Source organism: Centropristis striata, chromosome 13 (assembly GCF_030273125.1).
Source record: "Centropristis striata isolate RG_2023a ecotype Rhode Island chromosome 13, C.striata_1.0, whole genome shotgun sequence".
Taxonomy (NCBI): domain Eukaryota; kingdom Metazoa; phylum Chordata; class Actinopteri; order Perciformes; family Serranidae; genus Centropristis; species Centropristis striata.
Window position 1 is genome coordinate 9,545,433 of NC_081529.1, and position 22,245 is coordinate 9,567,677.

Genomic DNA, 22,245 nt, shown 5'->3' on the forward strand with positions numbered 1-22,245 from the left:
TGGGAGAAGTATTCAGATCATTTACTAAAGTAAAAGTAATAATACCACACTGAATTTACTCCTTTACCTGCATTCAAAACTTACTGAAGTAAAAGTACAAAAGTATCAGCAACAAAATGTACTTAAAGTATCAAAAGTAAAAGTAATCGTTATGCAGAATGAACCCACTCAGATTGTTTTATATATTCCAAATATATTGTTGGTGATGCATTTATATAAGCAGTGTTTGAGTTGTCTCAAGGTAGGGCTAATTTGTAACTACTTAATATATGAGTTTTAATTAAAATTAAAAAAAGTCTCACTTTCAATTCATCATGTTTTTTATGTTAAATCTCGACCTGTAAAGCAACTAAAGCTGTCAGCTTAATTTAGTGGATTAAGAGTACAATATTTGCCTCTTAATGTAGTGGAGTAGAAGTAAAAAGTTACATAAAATGGAAATACTCAAGTAAAGTACAAGTACTTAAGTACAGTACTTGAGTAAATGTACTTAGTTACTATCCACCACTGAATACAGTACATTTGTGTAAAAAAATGGCATCAACCCCAAAACTGCTGCAACAACTTATGGAACATAATTGAATATGGGAATGTTCTTAACCCATATACCCTCTAAACTTTCAATTTTGGAATAGGCGCCTAACCAGATTTATGAATAGAAAAACTTTACACACAGCTGCATCTCAAATAATCTTCATGCTCCCAGTTTTTAGATGATGTAAACCTCTTCTCCCCCTAAATATCCCCAGTGACAACATCCCAGCTGAGGTGTGATGCGTTACTATACGTACCGAGGTGTCCAGGTAACGGTAGAGGGGAGTGTGGGCGAGGCAGCGTGGGGGAAGTGGTGGTCAGGATAAGACTTTTTCTGTTGCTTGTACGGCAACTAAAGAAAGAGAGAAAGATGCTTGTAAACATGAGAAGACAGTGATGGACTCAAACTGTTTGAAGGGCAGGGGTGAAAGAATAAAAAGGGCACTTTCTGCACAACATGGGACCCCACCAGCATGCAAAAAGCTATGATGCATAATGTATGATGAAATATTAGCATTAAGTTTAAAGGAGATCCAGATCAAAGTAATTGATGATATGGTACTGAACCAAACTGAACCATCTAGGGGGGTCCGGGGGCATTTTATTTTGATCGTATTCTTGTAAATTCTGTGGTGGATTCTGTTAACACACTGTGCTCTTATTTTGAAAGCTGGCTCGCGAGAGCACATCATCATAATTTATTGTATGAAGGGGCACCCTAGAGGCAATCAATCATTTTTTTTATGTGTAAAGGGCAGCCAATAAGGCACTTTCTCCTGTTTTCACCATCTAGAGAGCAATTTAGCCACAACTTTTCAACCATGGAGGTACCAGAAGGGCAGACGGGCAGTAGAAGAGCACTCATTAAGGCACGTTATCTAACATAATTTTACATAATGTATGCACTGTACATAATATATTGTACAAAGGGGCACCCTAGAGGGCACCCAATCATTTTTTCCACGTGTAAAGGGCAACCAATAAGGCACTTCCTCTTGTTTTCACCACCCTTGAGGGCAGTTTAGCACGTTTTTTCAACCATGGAGGCGATTGCCCCCCCCCTGAGTCCGCCACTGTGAGAAGATACTGAAATCAAAGTTGTGTGTCTGTGTCTCTCTGCACTAATATGTGCATACTGTAGTAGCTGCATGCATCGGTGCAGAAGAAGCAGACACATGCACGGCTCACTGCAGGAGCACAACGGCGATAAGGAGAATTCAATTTCCTCAGTCATCCATCCCTGTCTGCCTCCTCTCAGCCAAGATAAGAAATGAGTATGGGACAAGATGAGAGGGAGGCAAAGTTAGAGAGAATATAAGAGAAAAGACAGGATAGCTGGTAAGACGTGAACATCATCCACTTTCCCATGACCTCAGTAATTATGTTTTGAGCGTTTAATAGCAGTCACCAACACACTGAGTCATCCCAAATCTGCCTGTGGACTCCACACACATTCACACCACACACAGTATTACTGTATCCAACTCACACACTATTGGGTTTCAGCTTTTTGTATTTGAGGCCCCCCTTATTTTGGTAGAACGCTCACAATGCAAGAGTGCAATTTATTGTGAAGGCTTTTTTAAAATATGTGCCACACAATGTGCTTTGGTTTCCAAGGTATTGAGAGGCGTGCAATGCATAAATGCAAATAAAAAACCTGGGAACAAAGAGGAGGGAACAAACAAAATGCAAACAGTGTCTCGTCTTCGCTGCCGGATGGAGAGAATGGCTGGTTTCCTTTCTCTCTCTCCCCTTTCAGCCATGGTCACATGGGTTCACATGTGAGCAGCAGGACACACTAACCCCGCACACACACATTTAGACCCTCATTGACACCTGCAGTGTGGAGATGTGAGCCGGCTGGGATGGGATCGGGGAGCTGAAGATGCACTGTGTGAGACACTGAGAGGCAGAGGATGCACTGTTTCATAAAAATACCTCTGACGTTCATATGTTTTCTGCTTCACATCTGAATAATTATCCAACAATTGAATTAATGACTGATCTGACAACGAATTTGCTGACACATAAAACTAAGTAAATTACTAACAATAGACCAAGGTCATGCTAGTTGGCAAAAACATTTTAAATTCAACTTAAAAACGTGAAAACAGACCACACTGCACTGCAAAAAAGGTGTGTCAAAAAATAAGATAAAACACTAAATCTGATGGAAATGATCTTGCTGCATGAACAGATAATTTCACTGGACAAGATTTCTTAAATTAAGATTATTAAATCTAGAAATAAGCATGTTGTATGCTGAAAATAAGAAATTAACTCTTAAAACAAGATAAATTAAAGCTGCAAGCAGCGATGAACTTTCTAGATTTAACAATCTTAATTTAAGAAATCTTGTCAACTGAAATTATCTGTCCATGCGGCAAGATCATTTCCCTCAGATTTAGTATTTTTATCTTGTTTTTAGACACACCTTTTTTGCAGTGTGCAGCTCCACTTGTACACTCCAATGCTTTCCTGTAGGTGGACACACACTGTCTGCTGTGTTAACACCTGTCATAGTTACTTGCTGAACAGCTCTAAGCCACCTTGACAAGCTGTCAACCAGACCATCTAAGAAATCAAACATTTTCATCCCTGCACTGGGGGATGGAAAAAGAAAGCTTCTACCCATGTCTGCTTATGTTGCAAGGATTCTGTTTGCTTCTCCACAGGCTAGAGAGACACATCATTATGTCTCTGTATATGTCTCTGCTCTCCCAGAAACACTAGCTCCAACTTCAAGCATGATAACAGCAAATGTTGCCTCTCTAAAAAATATGTTGCTCTTCTCTTTGCAAACACAACTGGTACAACACATTTGTTCTCCTCGTCTTGAGCTTTGGACGTTCTTATTAACACTGAATGAAGATGTTAATGTTAGCCTTTGTTGTAAGCTAACGCTAGCCTATATCTATCAGGTTGCAGTTAATCATTCATTGATTATCCTTAACCTTTTATCCGCATTCGGGTAGTGGGGGGCTGGAGCCGATCCCAGCTGACATTAGGCTAGAGTTGGGGTACACCCTGTACAGGTCTACAGACTAATACAGGGCTGACACATAGAGACAGGCAACCATTCACGCTCTCATTCACTCCTACGGAGTATTTTAGAGTCACCGATTAAACCTATGTGAATGTTCTTTGGACTGTGGGAGGAATGAGTAATGGTAAATGGACCTGCATTTATATAGTGCTTTTCTAGTCGCTTTGCACACACATTCATACTGGTGGCAGAGGCTACCCTAAACGGTCCCACTTGCCACCATTGGGAATTCATTCTCACACCGATGAACGCAGCATCGGGAGCAATTTGGGGTTCAGTATCTTGCTCAAGGATACTTCGACATGTAGGCTGGTATGGTCAGGGATCGAACCACCAACCATCCGATCAGTAGGTAACCCGCTCTACCAGCCGAGCCACAGCCGCCCCAGAGTACCCAGTGACAACACGCTGACACAGGGAGAACATGCAAACTCCACACAGAAGAGCCGCAGGCGGGAGGCGAACCAGCGACCCTCTTGCTGTGAGGCAACCACTACAAAAAAACTGTAATTTAGACTGAGTAGCCCCTTTATTTTTATTGTGTCCTTGTGACAATATGGTATTTCTCCATTAATTTTACATGCATTTTTTAAAATATATTTTTACAGTAAAACTGTGTTTTCAAAAGTTTTGTACTATCCCTTGATTTACTGTAATTAAAAGTGTCTATTATGGTGATATGCAATTTCTTGTTTTACGCCCTATTTCTGATGCAATTTGACAGTGTTTTACTGTAATTTCTACAAACATTTTTTACGGTGCAGCCAATCAGCCGCCCGCTTGTCCATCTGCTAATACAACTGATCGAGGTTGTGACATTGCTAATCAATAAAGGAGCTACATTTTTAATATTTCCGCTTAAAAAATACAATAACTCCACAAACCTGAGCCAGCACCATCTCATTTATCTGTTTCCTGCACACAGGATGCCCCAATCGATCAGATCTCTAACCAGACTTATGGTTATTGATCACGTATGCCAATAGATTGGATTTAACATTCAGGCCTGATAGCAGCTGTTGTGCCATTTCACACTTTCTAAACTGGATCAATTATATTGTGACATTGTTCTATAAGCTTAAACTGTTTGTATGAAGCTGCAGTAATCACACTGTAACACAGTCGCAGTGATACCAATCACCTCAAAAAGTGAACATGGTGTGTAAGGTTCAACATAGCTTCACTTGCTTTTATCACTTTGGAAAGACGGAGAGTAGCCGAGTCAAACCGAGGGCTATTCTTGTTTAATGGATTCTCAGTGCTGCAGGAAATCAATGGAGGCTGGCTGTAAACACACAAAAACACACAGCGCTTGGCCTTGAATTTCCCTCCTGTAATGCTGGCGGTGCTATGTATTAACGTTTAGACACTAAACTGGCGTGTATTTACTTAACAAATCCAAGTATGCTGCTGATGCTGAAGCAGAGTCCAAATTTCAGAGCTCCGATGCCCGGGGCCTGTTTCTTGCTCGATGGTCATTCAAGATCAAGAGAGGGGAGGGAGAGATGCACTCCACTGCACTCAGTAAATCTGGATTGTACGTGCTGTTGCCGAGGGCTGGGGGGAGGGAGGGGGGGGGGAGGTGTGGAGGATGAGGGAGGAGATGTGCAGAGAGATAGGGGTGTTAGCTGGTGCAAGCATGACATGAAAGCGAGATGAGGGAATGTTTAGGGGCACAGGATGACTGCAATCTTTTTTATAAAAGAAGAGAAAAACAAGGATTAGAGATTGAAAGCGCTCTCAGTGGTGCTCATCACCCACACAGGAGAAAGGTAAACATGACCCAGTTCTTTCCACCGTTCACACATATGTATATTCACACTGCACAAACACAGCAGAAGCCACACGAGGGAATATTGTTGACTCCGAGCAGATGACACAGGGGGGAAAGTGTGGCTCTGACAAAAGCCAGACTAACAGGAGCCTTCATCCTCTGCATGTTCATACTCCTCCCTCTCCTCAACAGCAGGGGAACCATTAATATTGATCAAACCGAACCGCCCATTCATATGAAACCACACCAATGTAGCAAAGTCAGATCTAGGCATAGACGGGGGAGGGATTGGGGCAAACACAGAGAGAGATAAGAGGAGAAAGTGAGGCTAAAAGCGAGAGCACTTCAAAGAGAAGAAAGAGAGAGGCGGAGGTGGAAAGAAGTGCTGATGAGGAGTCGGGGAAGACTGGTGTGTTTACCTCCACAGCATGAGGGGAGCAGTGACTGAATGGGAAACGGCTAGAAATAGAAATAATGGTGGTGAATAAATTAGAGGAATGTTGGTGGAGAAGATGAAAGAGACTCTTCAGGGAAGAAACAAAAGGAGCAGGAAAGGATTCAGAAACAAACAAAATATCGCATATTCAGTGCTTTTAACTGTATTCTCTTGACACGTGCATCAGTGCTGTACTGTGTCTGTGGTAAAGTTTCATGACAGCGTAAAAGACGGGAGCACTTTATTCCAGAAACAAAAAACCAGAGGAAATTTTAGTTGGCGTCTCCAACCCTGGAGGGGATGAGAGAGGAGGGAGCCACGGTCACATGATGGCTTGTTGCTATGCAGCGTGCGGCAGGGAGGCTTCTGATAACGCCGGCCGCGGACCGCAGAGGAGAAGAGAGGAGAAGGAAGAGAAATGCTGCTCGTTAGAGAAGTCACTCAAGTTCACTGTTGGAGGACGGAGAGGGAGAGAGGGAGGCAGACACTCAATAAACCATTTTTAGTAATGGTGACAAAATGTGGAATGTCAAACAATCACCTGGCATCAGGTAAAGGAAACTAATGGCAGGGTAAAGGAACTCATCGGGCCACTGACAGAGTGACACTAAATAGCCGAAATCTCACAGGTTCCATCAGTGACACAAGAACATATTTGTTATTGACTGTATTAAAACATGGGTATAGTCTTTAGGTTTCTGAAGGTCCAAAATGAAGCTCAATATGGTGGTTCTGGCGGGCCGCCATCTTGGCAGTGCTTCTCCTATCTCTTGGCTAATCCAAAAATGGGTAAAAAGGTGGAGCGTGGGTGGAGCTGAGGGATGCCGGATTAAGCCTGGTTGCTAAAACATGCCACCTGTGATGGCTGCCACCTGTCAAAGCGGCCACGCCCCATTATGCATTGTTAGATAAAATTAGTCCCCGTACAGTTTTCATGAATGGGGAAATCAGCTATCTATACCAAAACTGTTTTTAGTACCAGACTGTAAACATGGTTATATTTGCTCTGAAGTTGGGCATTTTTTACATAGGGGTCTATGGGGATTGACTCACTTTTGGAGCCAGCCTCAAGTGGACAGTAATGATGAGTAAGGATTGTAATCATAGACTGTATAAAGATTGTAATCCATTTTTTAAATCTGATCTTGACTGATTTAAGACTAAGAAAAGACAGTCAGGGTAAAAGATTTTGTAAATGTATATATACATATGTATATATATATATATATATATATATATATATTATATATATATACATATGTATATACATATGTATACATACATACATATGTATATGTATATACATATATATATATATATATATATATATATATATACATATGTGTATATATATATATATATATATTGCCACACAAAATATTGTGATTGTTTGTGATTAAAAATACTCAAAGTCGCTTAAATATATATATATATATATATATATATATATATATATATATATATATACATATATATGTCTTGCATAGCACATAGTGCAGTTTATAATAAAATCAATGGCAGATTAAGCACTTGAAATTGTTTCAATTAATTGATTTAGCAATTAATCAAATAAATGGTTTCAGCTCAGGGATGATATCAAAGTGCTGTATGTACAGTACAGGATGAAGACGTATTGATTCCTATTGGGCCATCCAAGTCTCTAACAATACTGTCCATCGGGTCACATGAGCAGCAGTGAAAGGCCAGGACAGAAGCCAAAGTGGTCATGATGAGGGCCTGAGGGCCAACACTGTCACCCCTCTGCTCCATCACACCTCCACTCGCCTGCACAGAGCATTGTGTTTAATGTCAAAATAAACCCCGGGCCTTAAACACAACGGGCGGGAGAGAAGCCCACGGACACTTTGACCTTTTCACCTCTCTCTCCTTTCGAGGTTCTTTAGCTCTTCTGGGTCCCAAAACATCCCTGACAGCACTTCAGTTGAGATTAAAGGCCGAATTTTCTGTAATAGGCTCAAAATCTTCTGTCTCAGTCTGGGGGGTTACATAGCAGCTGACAGTAGCAATATCTATCAAACTGGGGTAAATTTAGTGCTGTTGAGAAGCTAAAATGTGTTTTCCTGTAAGAGCAGACCTCAGAGGGAGACGATGAAGGAGAAGGAGGATCAAACAGAATAAGAGTCCCATTACTCTAAGAGGAGAGGAAAGTCAGAGGCCCCTTACTGAAAGCTAATGGGAGATTTAGCACCTACTGTATAAGCGTGTGTGTGTATTGAACCCAGCTAGGGCTCCTCCAGGGGAAAGCTGCAGCACTTAGAAGGAGAGACTCTTCAGTCTGACTCAGGTGTCGTGGCCCCCGACTGACCTCCTTTGGTTTGCCCGTAATTGGTTAAGTGAAGTGTAATGGTTTATTTAGTTACAGAGGAAGACTGTTTATGAGCAAAAGAGGAGGGTTGTGTGTGTGTGTGTGTGATTGTTGTGTGACTCTGAGCTGACTTCACAGCACAGTGCACCTGAGCCAAAGCACCTGAGGGACGCACACTAAATGTTTGTTCCCTTGGATTATTGCACCTATAAATCACAGCCTTACCACTCAACCAATTGATACTCTACTTATCCCCTTAAGTTACTGTGACTACCTGTCAAGCTTTCCATTGTGACCCCAAACATCATCTATTTTAATTTGTATCAATTCTTATTTGTCACTTGAAATCAAGTGGAATGCAATCCTGTCAGGACCTTCAACACAGATCCAGATCACAATCTGGCACCATCAGGTGAAGGTACACTCCAGGATTCAGCTGGCTTCCAACATCCACAATGTTGCTTGTTTGTTATCATAACTATTTTTTCCTTTTCAATACAACAAAGATTTGTGCAAAAAGTAATTATAACTTAAAATATTGAGTCAAATAGCAGGATTCATTTGAGTTAACTCCATTGTCTTTATTGTCTTGACATAAAATTATTTTACAGCATGGACACTCAAATATTTAAGTTGAAACAACAAGTTGGGTTTTACAGTGCAGCTGGAAACGAACACAGGCACGGAGGCCACCCATCTCCTCATACTATGTGGTCAGGATCGTAGCTGGTGCCCGTCCTCTCAACTTTTTCCTGTGTGATATCCCTGAAGAGTGACTCATAGTCAATCATATATCATCATAGTCCAATGTCAATCACAACAAAAGCCCAACCAGGCAAACTCTGTCCTTCCGATGTCCCCCATGCAACCTTGTCAAAAGCAAACAAGTCTAATCATTTTTGGATCCCAGTTGAATAGTGCTGTGGATTACACACATGATGTTTGTCAAGACGCAAAAGTCGAGTAAAGCATTACTCAGACAGTAATAATGTAATGTGACTTATTTCTTTTTAATGAGTGTAAATAGTAACTTGCAATATATTACATTTTGGAAGAAACTTCCTCAACACTGGCCAAGATATCTCTGATATGGCAGCTGCCATCTTGTATTGGAGGTCCCGCTCAAATCACCCGACCAATAGCCAGGCTATATCACAAATGAGATATAGTCTGGAGACCACCTATTAGGAGGTATAGAGGAGGTGTGGTTTACGATCGTCCAGAGCCGTTAATTGGGCGATACGAATGTTTATCATAAGCGTCTGTACGTAGCTCTTAGCCAATTGCTAAACCCCATTAGCTTAGCCAGTAGCGGGGCTAGTTGGTAGATTAGGCTTTTGCCAAATACTGTTGGAAGCAAGGCTAAAGCATCCTTTTTGGTGGTGATAAAAGCCAAACATTGCTCTTCTTTTCAAATAAACTTTGGCTCTAAACTATCTAGAACACCGTCTACAGCTAGATCCAAAGAGGGCTTCCCGTCTGCTGCAGCCTTGTAGGATCCGTAAGAAAACTACAAAACTAAAAGCTTCCGTCTGTCGATTAGTACGCGTAATTGTCTCTCCATCCCTCCCCGTTCTCTGATTGGAAGCCAAAAGCAGGGCTAAGAAAAGGCCATGGACACCATGTTGTCTTGCAGCTTGTAACTAAATCAAGCATGCAAGGCAGCATGGGTATACCCAGGCTAACTGACCAATCCAATCAGATCACAATGCCAGCTGTCAATCACGACGTTACAACCCCATTTTAAAGCATGAAATTACTAATGAAAATCAAAGTTATCAGGAGCATAACACTGAGAAAACATCAGCATGATAAGAACCTAAAATGACAGAAGTATTTGATTATTTAATGTGTACTTTGAGTTTTTAGTTTGGCCCATTGGCAACACGAAGGGGGCGGGGTTTATGACAGGTACTGCAGCCAGCCACCAGGAGGAGATCCAGATGTTTTGGCTTCAATTTTAGGGAGCTGTGAGTTATATGCACTACAGGCCAAAAGTTTGGAAGCAAGATCAAATTTGTACTAAAAAGATCATAGTTTCATTGCTAAACTTTGCAACAAAATAAACATGATTATTATATAAAGAGTCACTTATTAGAACACATGTTTACTATAATTATCAGGCCTTTGGGTTTTTATTGCTTAGACTTTGTGTATCCTTCTTTCCTTAATGTATAAATCTGTTCTATTGTTTCTTTACTCAGCTGCTTCAATTTGAGCCATTTCTGTGGTAGTTTGTCAGAGATATGAACACACTTCAAAAGCCAAAGAGCTAAAGCGAATAATGCAAACTGTGATTTGTTTTTTACTTTTGCACTGAAGTTGACTCTGAAGCTGACTCTTCTAAATCTTCTCAACCATAAAACTAAACCCTTCTTTTCCTTTTGTTAACATTTATTCAGCAATGGTCTGGTAACATCAATGTATACCTAAGGGTCAATTGAGGAAAATGGTTCAATTCAATGAAAGTAAAGTATGATCATGCAGTAAACACATCCAACAATCCAAAGAATCCATACTGGTTTTTAAGAAAGCCATTGTGAACAGAAAATTTAAGTTGCTTCCAAACATTTGGCCTGTAGTGTATATATCCCCCTTGGTCTTGGAGGTAAGACTGGTTGCTACAGTGAGATGCTGGTTAGCAGGGCATGCTAACATTTGCAGCTTTGAGCAGACAAACACTGTTTTATCAGTTGCATACACCTTTGTTCTTTGTTTGTTGGCTCTGGAAAGGAAAAAAAACTGAGACACCACCATCCAAACTCAGACCCGCATGTGGAGAAATCCAAAGCTTGAAATACCTGCCTAGCCTTGTTATGGTTGCAGAGCTATGATTTCACAATTGTTATTCGACAGATATTATTTTGCTGAGGGTCGATTTGTGAAAACACACACAAGCAAAACTAGTCCTAAACAACTACACACATATATTGGACAAAATAACAGTTATGCCTGGCAACATTTAGAAAGAAAGGAGAAGGAAAACAATGAAAGAAAGTGAAAGAGAGAGGCCAAAGAAAGAAAGAAAAAGCAGTCAAAGCTAGAATGCGTGTCTTGCATGCTCACGTAACCTTAGTGAGCTGGTCCCTAATGGAAGCGCAGACACAGATATCACCCCAGGGCCCTGCTCTCCATCTCAGCCTTGCCTCCTTTCACCTCTTGCACAACCTCTCTCTTTTTCCACCTCCATCATGTTAATCACGCATTCACTTGCACTTGCATCACACATTCACTGACTGTGGTTGTTAGCTTTTTAGCAACCAGACAAGAAGTAATTTTGGGCATTTATCTCTCTTTGTATACTGAAGCCATGCTGCTTTATGCACATTTACAGGTTTTTCAAAGAGATTCCTCCTGGGTTTGAGTACCACTGTAGGAGCGTGCCAGGCATTACAGAGGGGGAGACTTACACGTTATTTCCATCTGTCTGCCTGTGTGTCCGGGCTCAGGTGTGCCATAGCGAGAGTCTCTGCTGTAATAGTAGCCGGTTTAATCCCTGATCAGCAGGGGAGAATGAAGTCATTCTGAGAGACTCAGCATGACATCCACTACTGCCGCCGCCTAAAATAAAACCCCCAATGATTGAATGTCAGCTCAGATTTTCAGGCTGTTGACATCACTGTGATTAAAGTATCAGTTATAAGCACAAAGGAAAATACTGCTCATTTATTCAAGGAATGGGATAACGTGTTAGTCCATTGATCCCTGCAGGAAAATTATTTCTGTGCTTGCAGTTGCAGCGATTCTTAAACAAGAAAACTTCAGCTGGAAAAAAATGTTCACATAAAAAACCCAAGAGATCAGCCAACTACAGAAAAACATCACCCTCTCCAGAAGTGAATCAGACTGCAGAAAAATCCATGGAAAACGTGTAGTTCTGTCTGACTCATCTTTGACTCATGTAATCATTGATTGACCACTTCAGGCGGTGAATCAGTCTACCTGCAGGTCTGCTGCAAAATGTCACTATGATGAGTCACCTTTTCAATAACTTAATGTTCTCATCAGAGTCAACAAAACCATAACCTGGGTCAAAGATATTGTAGAAAATAAATCTCATTCTCAAGGTAACCTATGACTAACCCTTTTCATCCATTTAAAGGTTGCTCAGTTTATTTCTTGGAGTTATTTTTATCATTTGGGTGTTAAGAATCTAATGTATGATGATAGTGTCTGGACATTTCTGTGTATCTTGGACACATACCTTGGTCAAATATCAAGACTAAGAGTCTACAGTGATGCAGCAGTTTTGTGAAGCTGTACTTTGGCACAGCTGCAATACACAGAGGTTGAAACCAAGGTTATAATAGTTTTGGTTTTTTCATTAGGTTTAGTTTTAATTTCGTTGTGGTTTTTTGTTTTCAAATTCAGTTAGTTTTAATTAGTTTTTAGAGTGAGTTTGCTAGTTTTAATTAGGTTTTTTTGGGGGAAAATGCTTGTAATGGGGTATTTGTTGGGTGCAAGATTCAATAAGGTCACAATAATGCTGCCTTTATTTCCCCATAAGCCCCAATAAGTTTATTAAGTCATAAAACCAGATAGATGAAATAGATTTCATATCAACCAAAAAGTTTTGTGTATGAAAAAAGTTGACAAAGACGAAAACGAAGGACATTTCACTATAATTTTGGTTAGTTTTGTAACTTCACAATACAGTTTCAGCTAGTTATTGTTTTTTAAAAACTCTTGTTTTTATTTTTATTTCAGTTAACGAAAATGTTTTTAAATTCTAGTTTTCATTATTTCGTTAGTTTTTCGTTAACTATAGTAACCTTGGTTGAAACTACAGTTAGTTTATTTGCTCCAAACCATCTAGTAGACACAAAGCAACACTAGCTTTCATTTAGAGTCCTGATTCGGGCCACCTGACGAATGGAAGTCCAATATTGACTCTCTTTTAGCTCCGTTTTTGGTCACTACCAACTCTTGAGGGAAATATTTGCTTCTTTAACTGCTAAATGCTCACAAACTAGTTGCTCACTTTTTTTTGGTGCTGAGCAGGTAGTGTACAGTCAGTGTTTGTTTTTTTTAAGCTTATTCTCTGAAAGATGCTAGCATGCTAAAGAGAACTACATCAGCTTTGTGAAGCTGTACTTCAGCACAGCTGAGCTTTGTGCTAAATGTTACAACATTCATGTTTTTGTTGCTCAATTAAATAATTACTTGTTCAAAATTCCCCAGCTTAATTTCCCATGGAAAGTTTCTGGAAATTTACCAGAAATTTTCTACCCCTTTGCAACTCTATTCACAAGTTAAGTTAATAAGGAGATTATGTTGTTGTTCTATAGGGTATCGATTGAATCACTTATAAGATACGGGATTACAACTTGGCTTGGTAACCTGCCTGTAAAAAGCACAACTGCAGAATCTGATTGGACGGCCGGGAAAAATAATGGGTATGCCACCCCGAACCTCCCTCCAGGAAATCTTTGAGGCGATGGTGAGGAGGCAAGGCCGCAAAATATGAGCTGTTGCCCGGAAAAAGGTTTAGGGTACCAAACTGCAAGTTAAATAGATACGAACTGTCCTTTATAACTATCTCCATTAAATTATTGAATAGTACAAGATAGTGTGTGTGTGAGTGCGTGTATGTGAGTGAGAGACTCATAAAGGGATTGTGCAATAAAAACGCTGGTATAGGGAAGTGCAATAGAATAATCAGTGTAATAGAATTAATGATGTTTTATGGGTATATGTGTAATAGGAAGAGCGTGTGCAATAGTGCAAATGTGTGTGTGTTCTGTGCTGATATGAATTTATGTGATATGTAAACAGACTTCCTTTTGTGTGTGTTTGTGTTTTGTGATGTGCTACATGAGAACATGTGACATTCTCTTGTGTCCAAAACAAATTTCTCCTATGGGAGACCATAAAGCAACTAACTAACTAGCAAGTAGCCAGTTAAGCTAAGTCAGCAAAGTTAATGGAAAGTTAAATTCCTTTCAGACGATAGCTGATCGGTTCCTAGATTACATTCAGCCAATGCATTCCAACGCTACTGCTCTCCACAGGGACTGTTTACCCACCCAAACATGATTCGTCAATGCTACTTAGACTATAAACGGACTACACATAAAAACCAGAATGCTTCTGACATCACAATATAGTCCTGTTGCCTACACATTCTGCATTTATATACAGAATCTGTTACAGATCTAATACAGAACCAACAAAATGGTGGGCTTACTATAGCAACACATTGCTGCTTTTCTCTTGAAACAGATGTTAAAGTGCTGTAACATTACATTGACTTGAATGCACTGCATCATTCAACTTTCGCACCTTTTGCTGATGCTAAACAACCTGATCCACACACAAAATGTCACACAATTAGTGTTACAGTAACAGTACTCTGTAATACACCTAAAATCACTAAGGCTCAACATGCACACTCAGCAGGACAGAGCAGGGCAGACATCTGAAACCAAGTTAGACACACAGACAAACAGTGACCTTACACACTAGTCACACTGTCAACTCCAGCCTCTTTGTGTTGTCCACTGCAGACGCTGTAGACTCACAGAGAGGGAAAGAATCAGATGTGGAAAGAGAGAGGAGTAGTGCTAGCTCACAGCGCCACTACACCTCACATCAAAGAAACCAAATCATCACTGCTCTGCCTGTTGTTGTACCTTTTAGTGCGTCGGAACATGCTGCTGGCTGGATATCTAGGCGTAGCTCTGAGCAACAGGAGCAGCAGCTGAGCGGTGAGGGAGAGCAGTCAGGAAGCAGCAGGTCTCTGGGAGAATGTCATCGCAATGCAACACAGACGGTAGCTCCTGCAAGCTTTAGATGTGCACTGGTGTTTGGGCAAGTGTGGGCATGAACCAAAGGAGAGAGAGAGAGAGAGAGACAGAGAGAAAGAGAGAGAGAGAGAGGAGGGGGGTGGGGGGTAGGGTGGGTCCGTCTTTTAGAGAGGAACAACAAAAGTAGATTGTGGGTTGTTTTCTCAAGGCTAAGGTGCCATGGTACTAGGGTTGTCAAAAGTATCGATACTCAAAAAAGTATCGATACTAAAACGTTGTATCCGGATACAATACTCATTTTCAAAAGTATTGAGTATCTGAAGCTTGTTATCATAGTTGCAGTTTCTTTTTGCACAACTGTTTTTTATTATAAATATTTAACCTGTGGTTCTGTTCATTTTTACATGTTGCATTTTTCTTCTTAATAAAAATATTTCTGTTAAATTTTGGGGTCTTTGTTTTTATCCTGGTGGTATCGAAAATGGTATCGAGTATCGAATATTATCCTGAGTATCGGTTTATGAAAATTTTAGTATCGTGACAACCCTACATGGTACAGAGTGTTATTTTGTGTTTTCCTCTTCTTTTTTTTTACCCTGTGCTCTCAATGCCTGTGCAGAGTTAAAAGCTTTTCTACTGCAGGCAATGGACACCATGAATGAGTGCAGCAAAGGGAGGTTAACCAGCAGAAAGTGAAGACATGTTTTAGGGACAAGGTCACAGTTACATAACTGTAAAACAGATGATGAATGGAGTCAAACATTAAAAAAGCATAACTGATGACGATGCATGCCACAGACACGCATATTCTAAATGGTGTTCACCCCTGAGTGGATGCAGCAGGCAGATTGAATGTGAAGCGAACTACACTGAGCTCATCTATAATAGATGGGGGGCTGATAGTGTCCTGCGGAGGGAGACGGAGACAGGCCGTGTCCAAATGGAAGTTTTCTCAAGAGAGAGGGGGGGCATGGTGGTAAAAATGAGACGTATGGGTGGAAAGTGAAAGACAACAGTGAGATGGATAGGAGAAGACAAACAAGAGTTGGTCTGCAGCTTCATTTCATGTGTGATTACCCATGATGGCTTGGGACGAGGGGGCAGTGAGGAGAAGATGGATGGGCCAGGGGGACAGGAATGGAGAGGAGACAGAGGTGGTGGGCTGTGACCACACACACACACACACACACTCGTCTTTGCCCCTGGGGGTTCTACACTGCTGTAAAAAATCAGGTAACATACAAACAGACAATAGACAAAAAAATCCCAATCACATTGTCTCCCTGCCAGTTTTTTGGTCACTTTTCAGGCCTGTTTCTAACATACAGTACTTGTGAGGTCCAGTATCATACACACACACACACATACACACACACACACACACACACACACACACACACACACACACACACACACATTTCTTGTTTTTATATCTTTGCAGGGTGTTAAGTTACTATCTGGGGCCCATTAATTGTTTCTATTGCACATAGACACTGACTGCATGAAGGATCTATATTTCCAAATTAAATTCTCTTCTTCCTTCATCCCATCTCTATTCCTTTTACACCTGCAAACTCACATGCCTTGTTAGCTCATTAACTACTGTATGTGCTATCATCTTAACAAAAGATCATCAACTACCTAACTAACAACATTATGTGCAATCGTCCACATTTCAAACCTTCTCTCTCTTTCACTCTCACACTCACACTCACACTCACACACACACACACACACACACATACACACACACACAGGATAGGGTCCGTCTTTGGTCACCACCAACTTGTAAGAAAATATAAAAATATACAACAGTGTATGTATTTAATCCAATAGAGTGTGTGTTAATCTTGCTGAGCAAAATGTATGTGTGTTACAAGTAGGGCTGGGCAATATATCGATATAAAAAATATATATCGACATATTTTTAAAAGGGATATGGAATTAGACCATATCGCATATATCAATATAGTTTTTTTTAAAATTCTTTCTTTATATATAAATGCTGCCCTTACTAGGTTTGTCATATTTAGTTATTTTGTAATGTTCGTTATTCTGCTCTCAAAAATCAAAAAGATTGGCCTACTTTATTTCATAGGCTATTTTTTTATTATTTTTTATTTAAGATGTTTTTCTATGTAAATGTGCACTTTAAGAAGCTTTGATTTAAAAAAAAAAAAAGGTACTCCTGTTGTTATACAGTATTTATGTTCACTTAAATAAACGGTTTCAATAAAACTACTTGTGACATGTCATATTAGATTTTGACTGAACATTTGCTCTCACTTTGCGATAAAAATATTGGGATATATATCGTATATCAATTTTCAGCCTATATCGGGGTATGACTTTTAGTCCATATCGCCCAGCCCTAGTTACAAGTAAGATCTGTAACTTGATATGCAAAGAGTAATCACTGTGAACCAAAGCAGAAACAGAGTAAAAGTATGGAAAAAAACTTGATATGTTTTAAAGAACTTGCAAAAGGATGTTTGTGAAAGTTATGATACTTTAAAGAATTAAAAGCCCTGAGCAAGCCACTGGAAAGTACCTGAAAAATCCCCTCCTTTAAAATCAGATGAGATCATGCACAAAGTCCTACCTAACTGGCCCATAAAAACACCAATATTGCTGGAAGTTAGAGATTAGAAGTTAGTTTAGTTTTTATTAGTTTTAGTTTTTTTGTAATACGCTGTAGGTCATAATACATTTTGCCTTTATTTCCTTTGGTTTATCCATCTCAGCCCTAAAAAGTTTATTAACTCTTACATTTCCGGGTGTTTTGAATTTTGGTTTCTTCATGTTCACTAACCAGCAGCTATTTAGTTGGAGCTAAATAAATACATTTCATACCAACCAAAAAGGATTTTGCAGTGTTGCCCCTACATGTATTCTGCAGCCGCTGCTGGATTTTCACTTGCACACAGTGAAAGCTCAACATCCAAAGTTTACAGAGTGTTGCGCCGGCGACACTTTTACCATAATAACTAAACGGTTTGCACTATCGGGAAAATTCTAATTTTTTTCTGAAAGCTGAGAAGTTTCTCTTTACAGCCAACATGGTGTCATTACGGTAATTTCACTCACGCTTCTCCTGGAAGCCCACAAAGCAGGAATACACACACTCAGCTCTCACACTTTTATTTCAGTTAACAAAAATGTATTTTCAATTCTAGTTTTCGGTAACTATAATAACCTTGGTACTCAGTTGGCTGGAACCTCACCGCGGATGCCATTAAATCTTACACACTGGATCTTTAACTATTACTTTATCTGTAAAAAAAATTTTTAAAATATAGTTTTTCTCTTTAATATCTCAAACTGGAAAGTACATTGAAATTACAGCTGTCAAAAATGTCGCTAAATGTCGCTCTGTGTCAGGGGAATATTCTTTCATTGCTTTTTAAATGTATCCACAGTTGTTCTGTGTGTGTGTGTGTGTGTGTGTGTTTACTTACTATTTCAATCACTATGTCGGTTTTTATAGCTTATTTTCTATGCTTCTGTTGCCCATGTCTGTGAAAGCTGATTGCCAATATACTGATAAACCAGACAAACTCTAAGTGTGTGAGAGGGAGATAGAAATAAGAGCAAGAGGATGGATTTAGAAAATGTGGATAGGTAGAGCTGAGCTGAAAAGCTGAGGGTTGGAAATGAGAGGGTAATAGAAACAGATTAATAACTGAGCAAAAGGAAGAGAAGAGGGGAGATAAAGAGCGAGCAACCGAGCGACTCCAAAAGGCAGAATGGCTTTCAGCACCATGGACAGCCTCCAGAGCTCTCGGCTGGCTTTAATCAGACTCCGACAGACTCCCAGCATCCCTCCAGCCGACCTCCTCGTCATTCACACAAGGACTACACACTCCACACCATGCATTCTCAAAACACAATGTGCAAATCATTCTCAACAGCTTCTCTCAGTGTTTTTCTTCTTGGAGAGAGCCAGTCTCTCCCCAGAGACGAGGGAAAAGGCAGGAGGGAGGGAGGGAGGGAGGGGTGAACGAGGGCAACACTCACCTGCTGTTCTTGCGAGGCAGTGGTAAATCCTTCTGGAAGAAAGGCAGAGAAAAAGAAAAAAAGAGAGATCAGGTACAAAAAAATATACACTTTCACTGAGCAATAAAGGAAAACAATGGGCTTTGTGTGTAAAGTTCCCTTTAAAGTCGCCATTAGCCAAATACTTAGAATTCAGACGGCTGTTTTTCTTCTCAATTTTAGGAATATACTGAAGAAACCAGAAGATCTAAGGGATCTAAAGACCCCAAGCATGTCAGGATATCGTGTCGGGAAGTTGTAAAAAAAGAAAAAAAAACGCTGCAAAGTTAGGCTATTTTGGTGATTTTCAAAACGGTCATGTGACCTCTGACGTCATGCTATCTCAATGAAATATGGTCTCTCTGGGTTTCCACAAGTCTCCTCTTACATACATGCCTATTTTATGCTGTTATAACATGCAGTTTAAGGCAAAAACCACATAGTTTTTTTTCATGTAGTGCACATTTGCAATTTCCGTATCTTTATACGAGTTCCTTAAACAGGCTTTGAATTACAAAAACTGGGTATGACTGGAAAGCTGAGACTCCTGTGGATTTCTTCATGTGGGATGATGTAAGTCCTAAATTTGATCAAATTGGTTCACAGCTTTCAGATCATGTCACCACTTCTATGTGGCATTTATTGTTGACCTGCTATCTCCCCCTAAACAGCCACTGCCCACAAAAAAGGACATTGAACATTAAGTGGCTAAGGAGCATCTTTCTTCTTAAATTTTGAATAAATGTAAAGTTTAATTTGAATTATCTTAAAACAGGATATTGGGAAGCTAGACAGAAATACATAATCTCACTTAGTGAAGTGAAGTTTTTACACAACGTCCCAACTTTTGGGCAAAAAATAAATGTTTGATGAGTCAGAACTGATTGTTTTTGTTGTGTCAGCAATATTAATGTCTGTTAGATTTGGTTTTGTCAGACTTATGGAATAATAAATCATCCATCTTTTCTCATAAACTACCCGATAGGAACTTTTAAAATGCAAAAAAAATTGAAATTACCAGCTGTCTTTTTGGTATCTGCAATTACAAACAAGTCATTGTCAGCACTGGCTGTAAAAATCCACATTGTGCATCCTTAGTTCCTTAATTCCAAGTATGCAAAGACTAACTAGCTCTACACTGCAATACAACCAGGCTGTTTTTTTATTCACATGGCTACAATGAGGCCCCTGGAGAAGTAGCCATCTTGTAATCCAGACTAACGAGGTAATAAAAGCCATTTGAATCTATCCAGGTTAACACTGCATGTATGCACATCAGCTATTTGCATCTGTGTTTGTTTTCAAACCAGGCTGTTCATTTCTGCCAGTGGTTTGAGCCAGGGCCCCTTCCTTCTCTCTCTCTCTCTCTCTCTCTCTCTCTCTCTCTCTCTCTCTCTCTCTCTCCTTCTATCCTCCCATCTCCTGAGCCCAGATGGACAGAGTACATTTGGACGCAGCAGCACACACTCACTGCACCGAATGAAAACAGTGTGAGCAGAGCCAGATCTCATGCCAGCACAGCCTGGCTCTTTACAAAACCCTGCACGCTGAGATAGGGAGGGAGGGAGGGAGGGAGGGAGGGGGGGGAGGGGGGGGGGGGTGCAGCGGAGGTAAACAAGGGTGGAGTAGAGGGTGAGAAAGAGATGGAGAGGGGAAAGAGTGAGATCATGCTTTCATGCCCACACTGTCAGAAATAATGGGCTGAATTTGTACCTTTAGTAGTGCAACGGCCTGTTACTGGAACAGCTCCCTCTAAGAGACAGCTGCTTAACACCGGCTACAAAACATATACTGTATGTATCTTTATGGCACATAGTTAGTTAAGGTCCAATAATTTGCTCTCTGGGTTACATTAATGTAGATTGAGCAATGTGCATGTTCTCCATGTCAGTGTGGGTTCTCACCGGGTACTCCAGGCCTCCCACAGTCCACAAACAATTAGTGACTCTAAATTGCCCGTAGGTGTGAATGAGAGTGTGAATGATTGTCTGTCTCTATATCTGCTCTCTGATCTGTCTGGTAACCTGTCCAGGGTGTACCCCGCCTCTCACCCAATGTCAGCTGGGATCGGCTCCAGCCCCCCACGACCCGAGTGCGGATAAGCGGTTAAGGATAATGAATGAATGAATGAACCTTGGGGTACAAAATTGTAGTCCACAAACCAAAGAGTGACATCGCGGTGGTATCCACTTTTTATACTGATGACCCAGCAGGTATTCAAGTAAAACAAACAAAAAAAGCCATGTTTGGGGCGGCTGTGGCTCAGTTGGTAGATCGTTCGTCCAGTAACCGGAAGGTTGGTGGTTCGATCCCCGACCATGGCAGCTACTTGTCAAAGTATCCTTGAGCAAGATACTGAACCCCAAATTGCTCCCGATCGGTGTGTGAATATATATATGAATATGTATGAATTCCCAATGGTGGCAGGTGGCACCAGTGTGCCCTGGTAGCCTCGGCCACCAGTATGAATGTGTGTGTGAATGAGCGTAGTGTGTAGTGTAAATCGCTTTGGATAAAATCGCTATATAAGTGCACTCCATTTACCAAGTACTTTGTTTGGAAAATCAATGCTGATTATATCATGCTAGGCTAACTAGCACTCAACTTCCCAAGTAGAAAACTAGTTTTTCACCAGCCAAAATTACCATCCCAATTAGAAGTAGACCGAAACCGATATTTGCGTTTTTTACTTGTATCGGCATCGGCCGATATGCGCATGCCTTCACCAATCAATTAGCCCATTTCACTGAGTCAACAGCGGGCAAGGCTCGGTGCAACATCTGCCATTCTCTGGTGAGCTGCTGCTGATACCAGAAAAAAACCCCACATCAAATATGTGGATCATCTGAGGCGCCACCACCTCCAGGCCTACAACACATTGTTTGCTATCCAACTGTTAATATGTTTTGTTTGTTTAGTTAATAAATGTTTCTTTTTTTGTTTAAATTGAGACCTGTGTAACATTTGTTATCATTGTGTCATTTTATCGTGTAAATGGAGGGAGAAAGGGCAATATCGGCTTCAAGAATCGGCCCAAAAAAAATTGGCAGCACATATCGGGATAGGTTAAGACTGATGTCAAAATAATCGGTATTGGCATCGGCCTTAAAAAAAACCCCATCGGTCGACCACTAATCCCAATTACTTTTAAAAAATATGAAATAAGGATACACCTTGCTCATAGCTAGCCTTAACGGCCCGCAGTCATCCCTAGACCCACACTCACCTCCAAAAATGCTCACTTCTGGTTTAAAAAAACCCAAGATGGCACGGCCAAAATGCCAGACTCAAGGCTTCCAAGTCAACAAACCAATGTTTGACATCACAGTGGCTATGCCTACTTCG

At 40.5% G+C, this 22,245-nt stretch overlaps 1 protein-coding gene across 1 annotated transcript in view; it reads right to left on the minus strand.

The window, feature by feature from the left end:
• The window catches only part of LOC131983103 (microtubule-associated serine/threonine-protein kinase 1-like), a 72,375-nt gene that overhangs the window by 39,883 nt on the left and 10,247 nt on the right, over nucleotides 1–22,245 (minus strand). Inside the window, exons 2-3 of the mRNA XM_059347702.1 lie at nucleotides 18,883–18,911; nucleotides 792–886 (exon numbers count right to left, since the gene is read on the minus strand). Of these exons, the coding sequence (XP_059203685.1) occupies nucleotides 792–886; nucleotides 18,883–18,911 (124 nt within the window). The remainder of the gene's footprint in view (nucleotides 1–791; nucleotides 887–18,882; nucleotides 18,912–22,245) is intronic.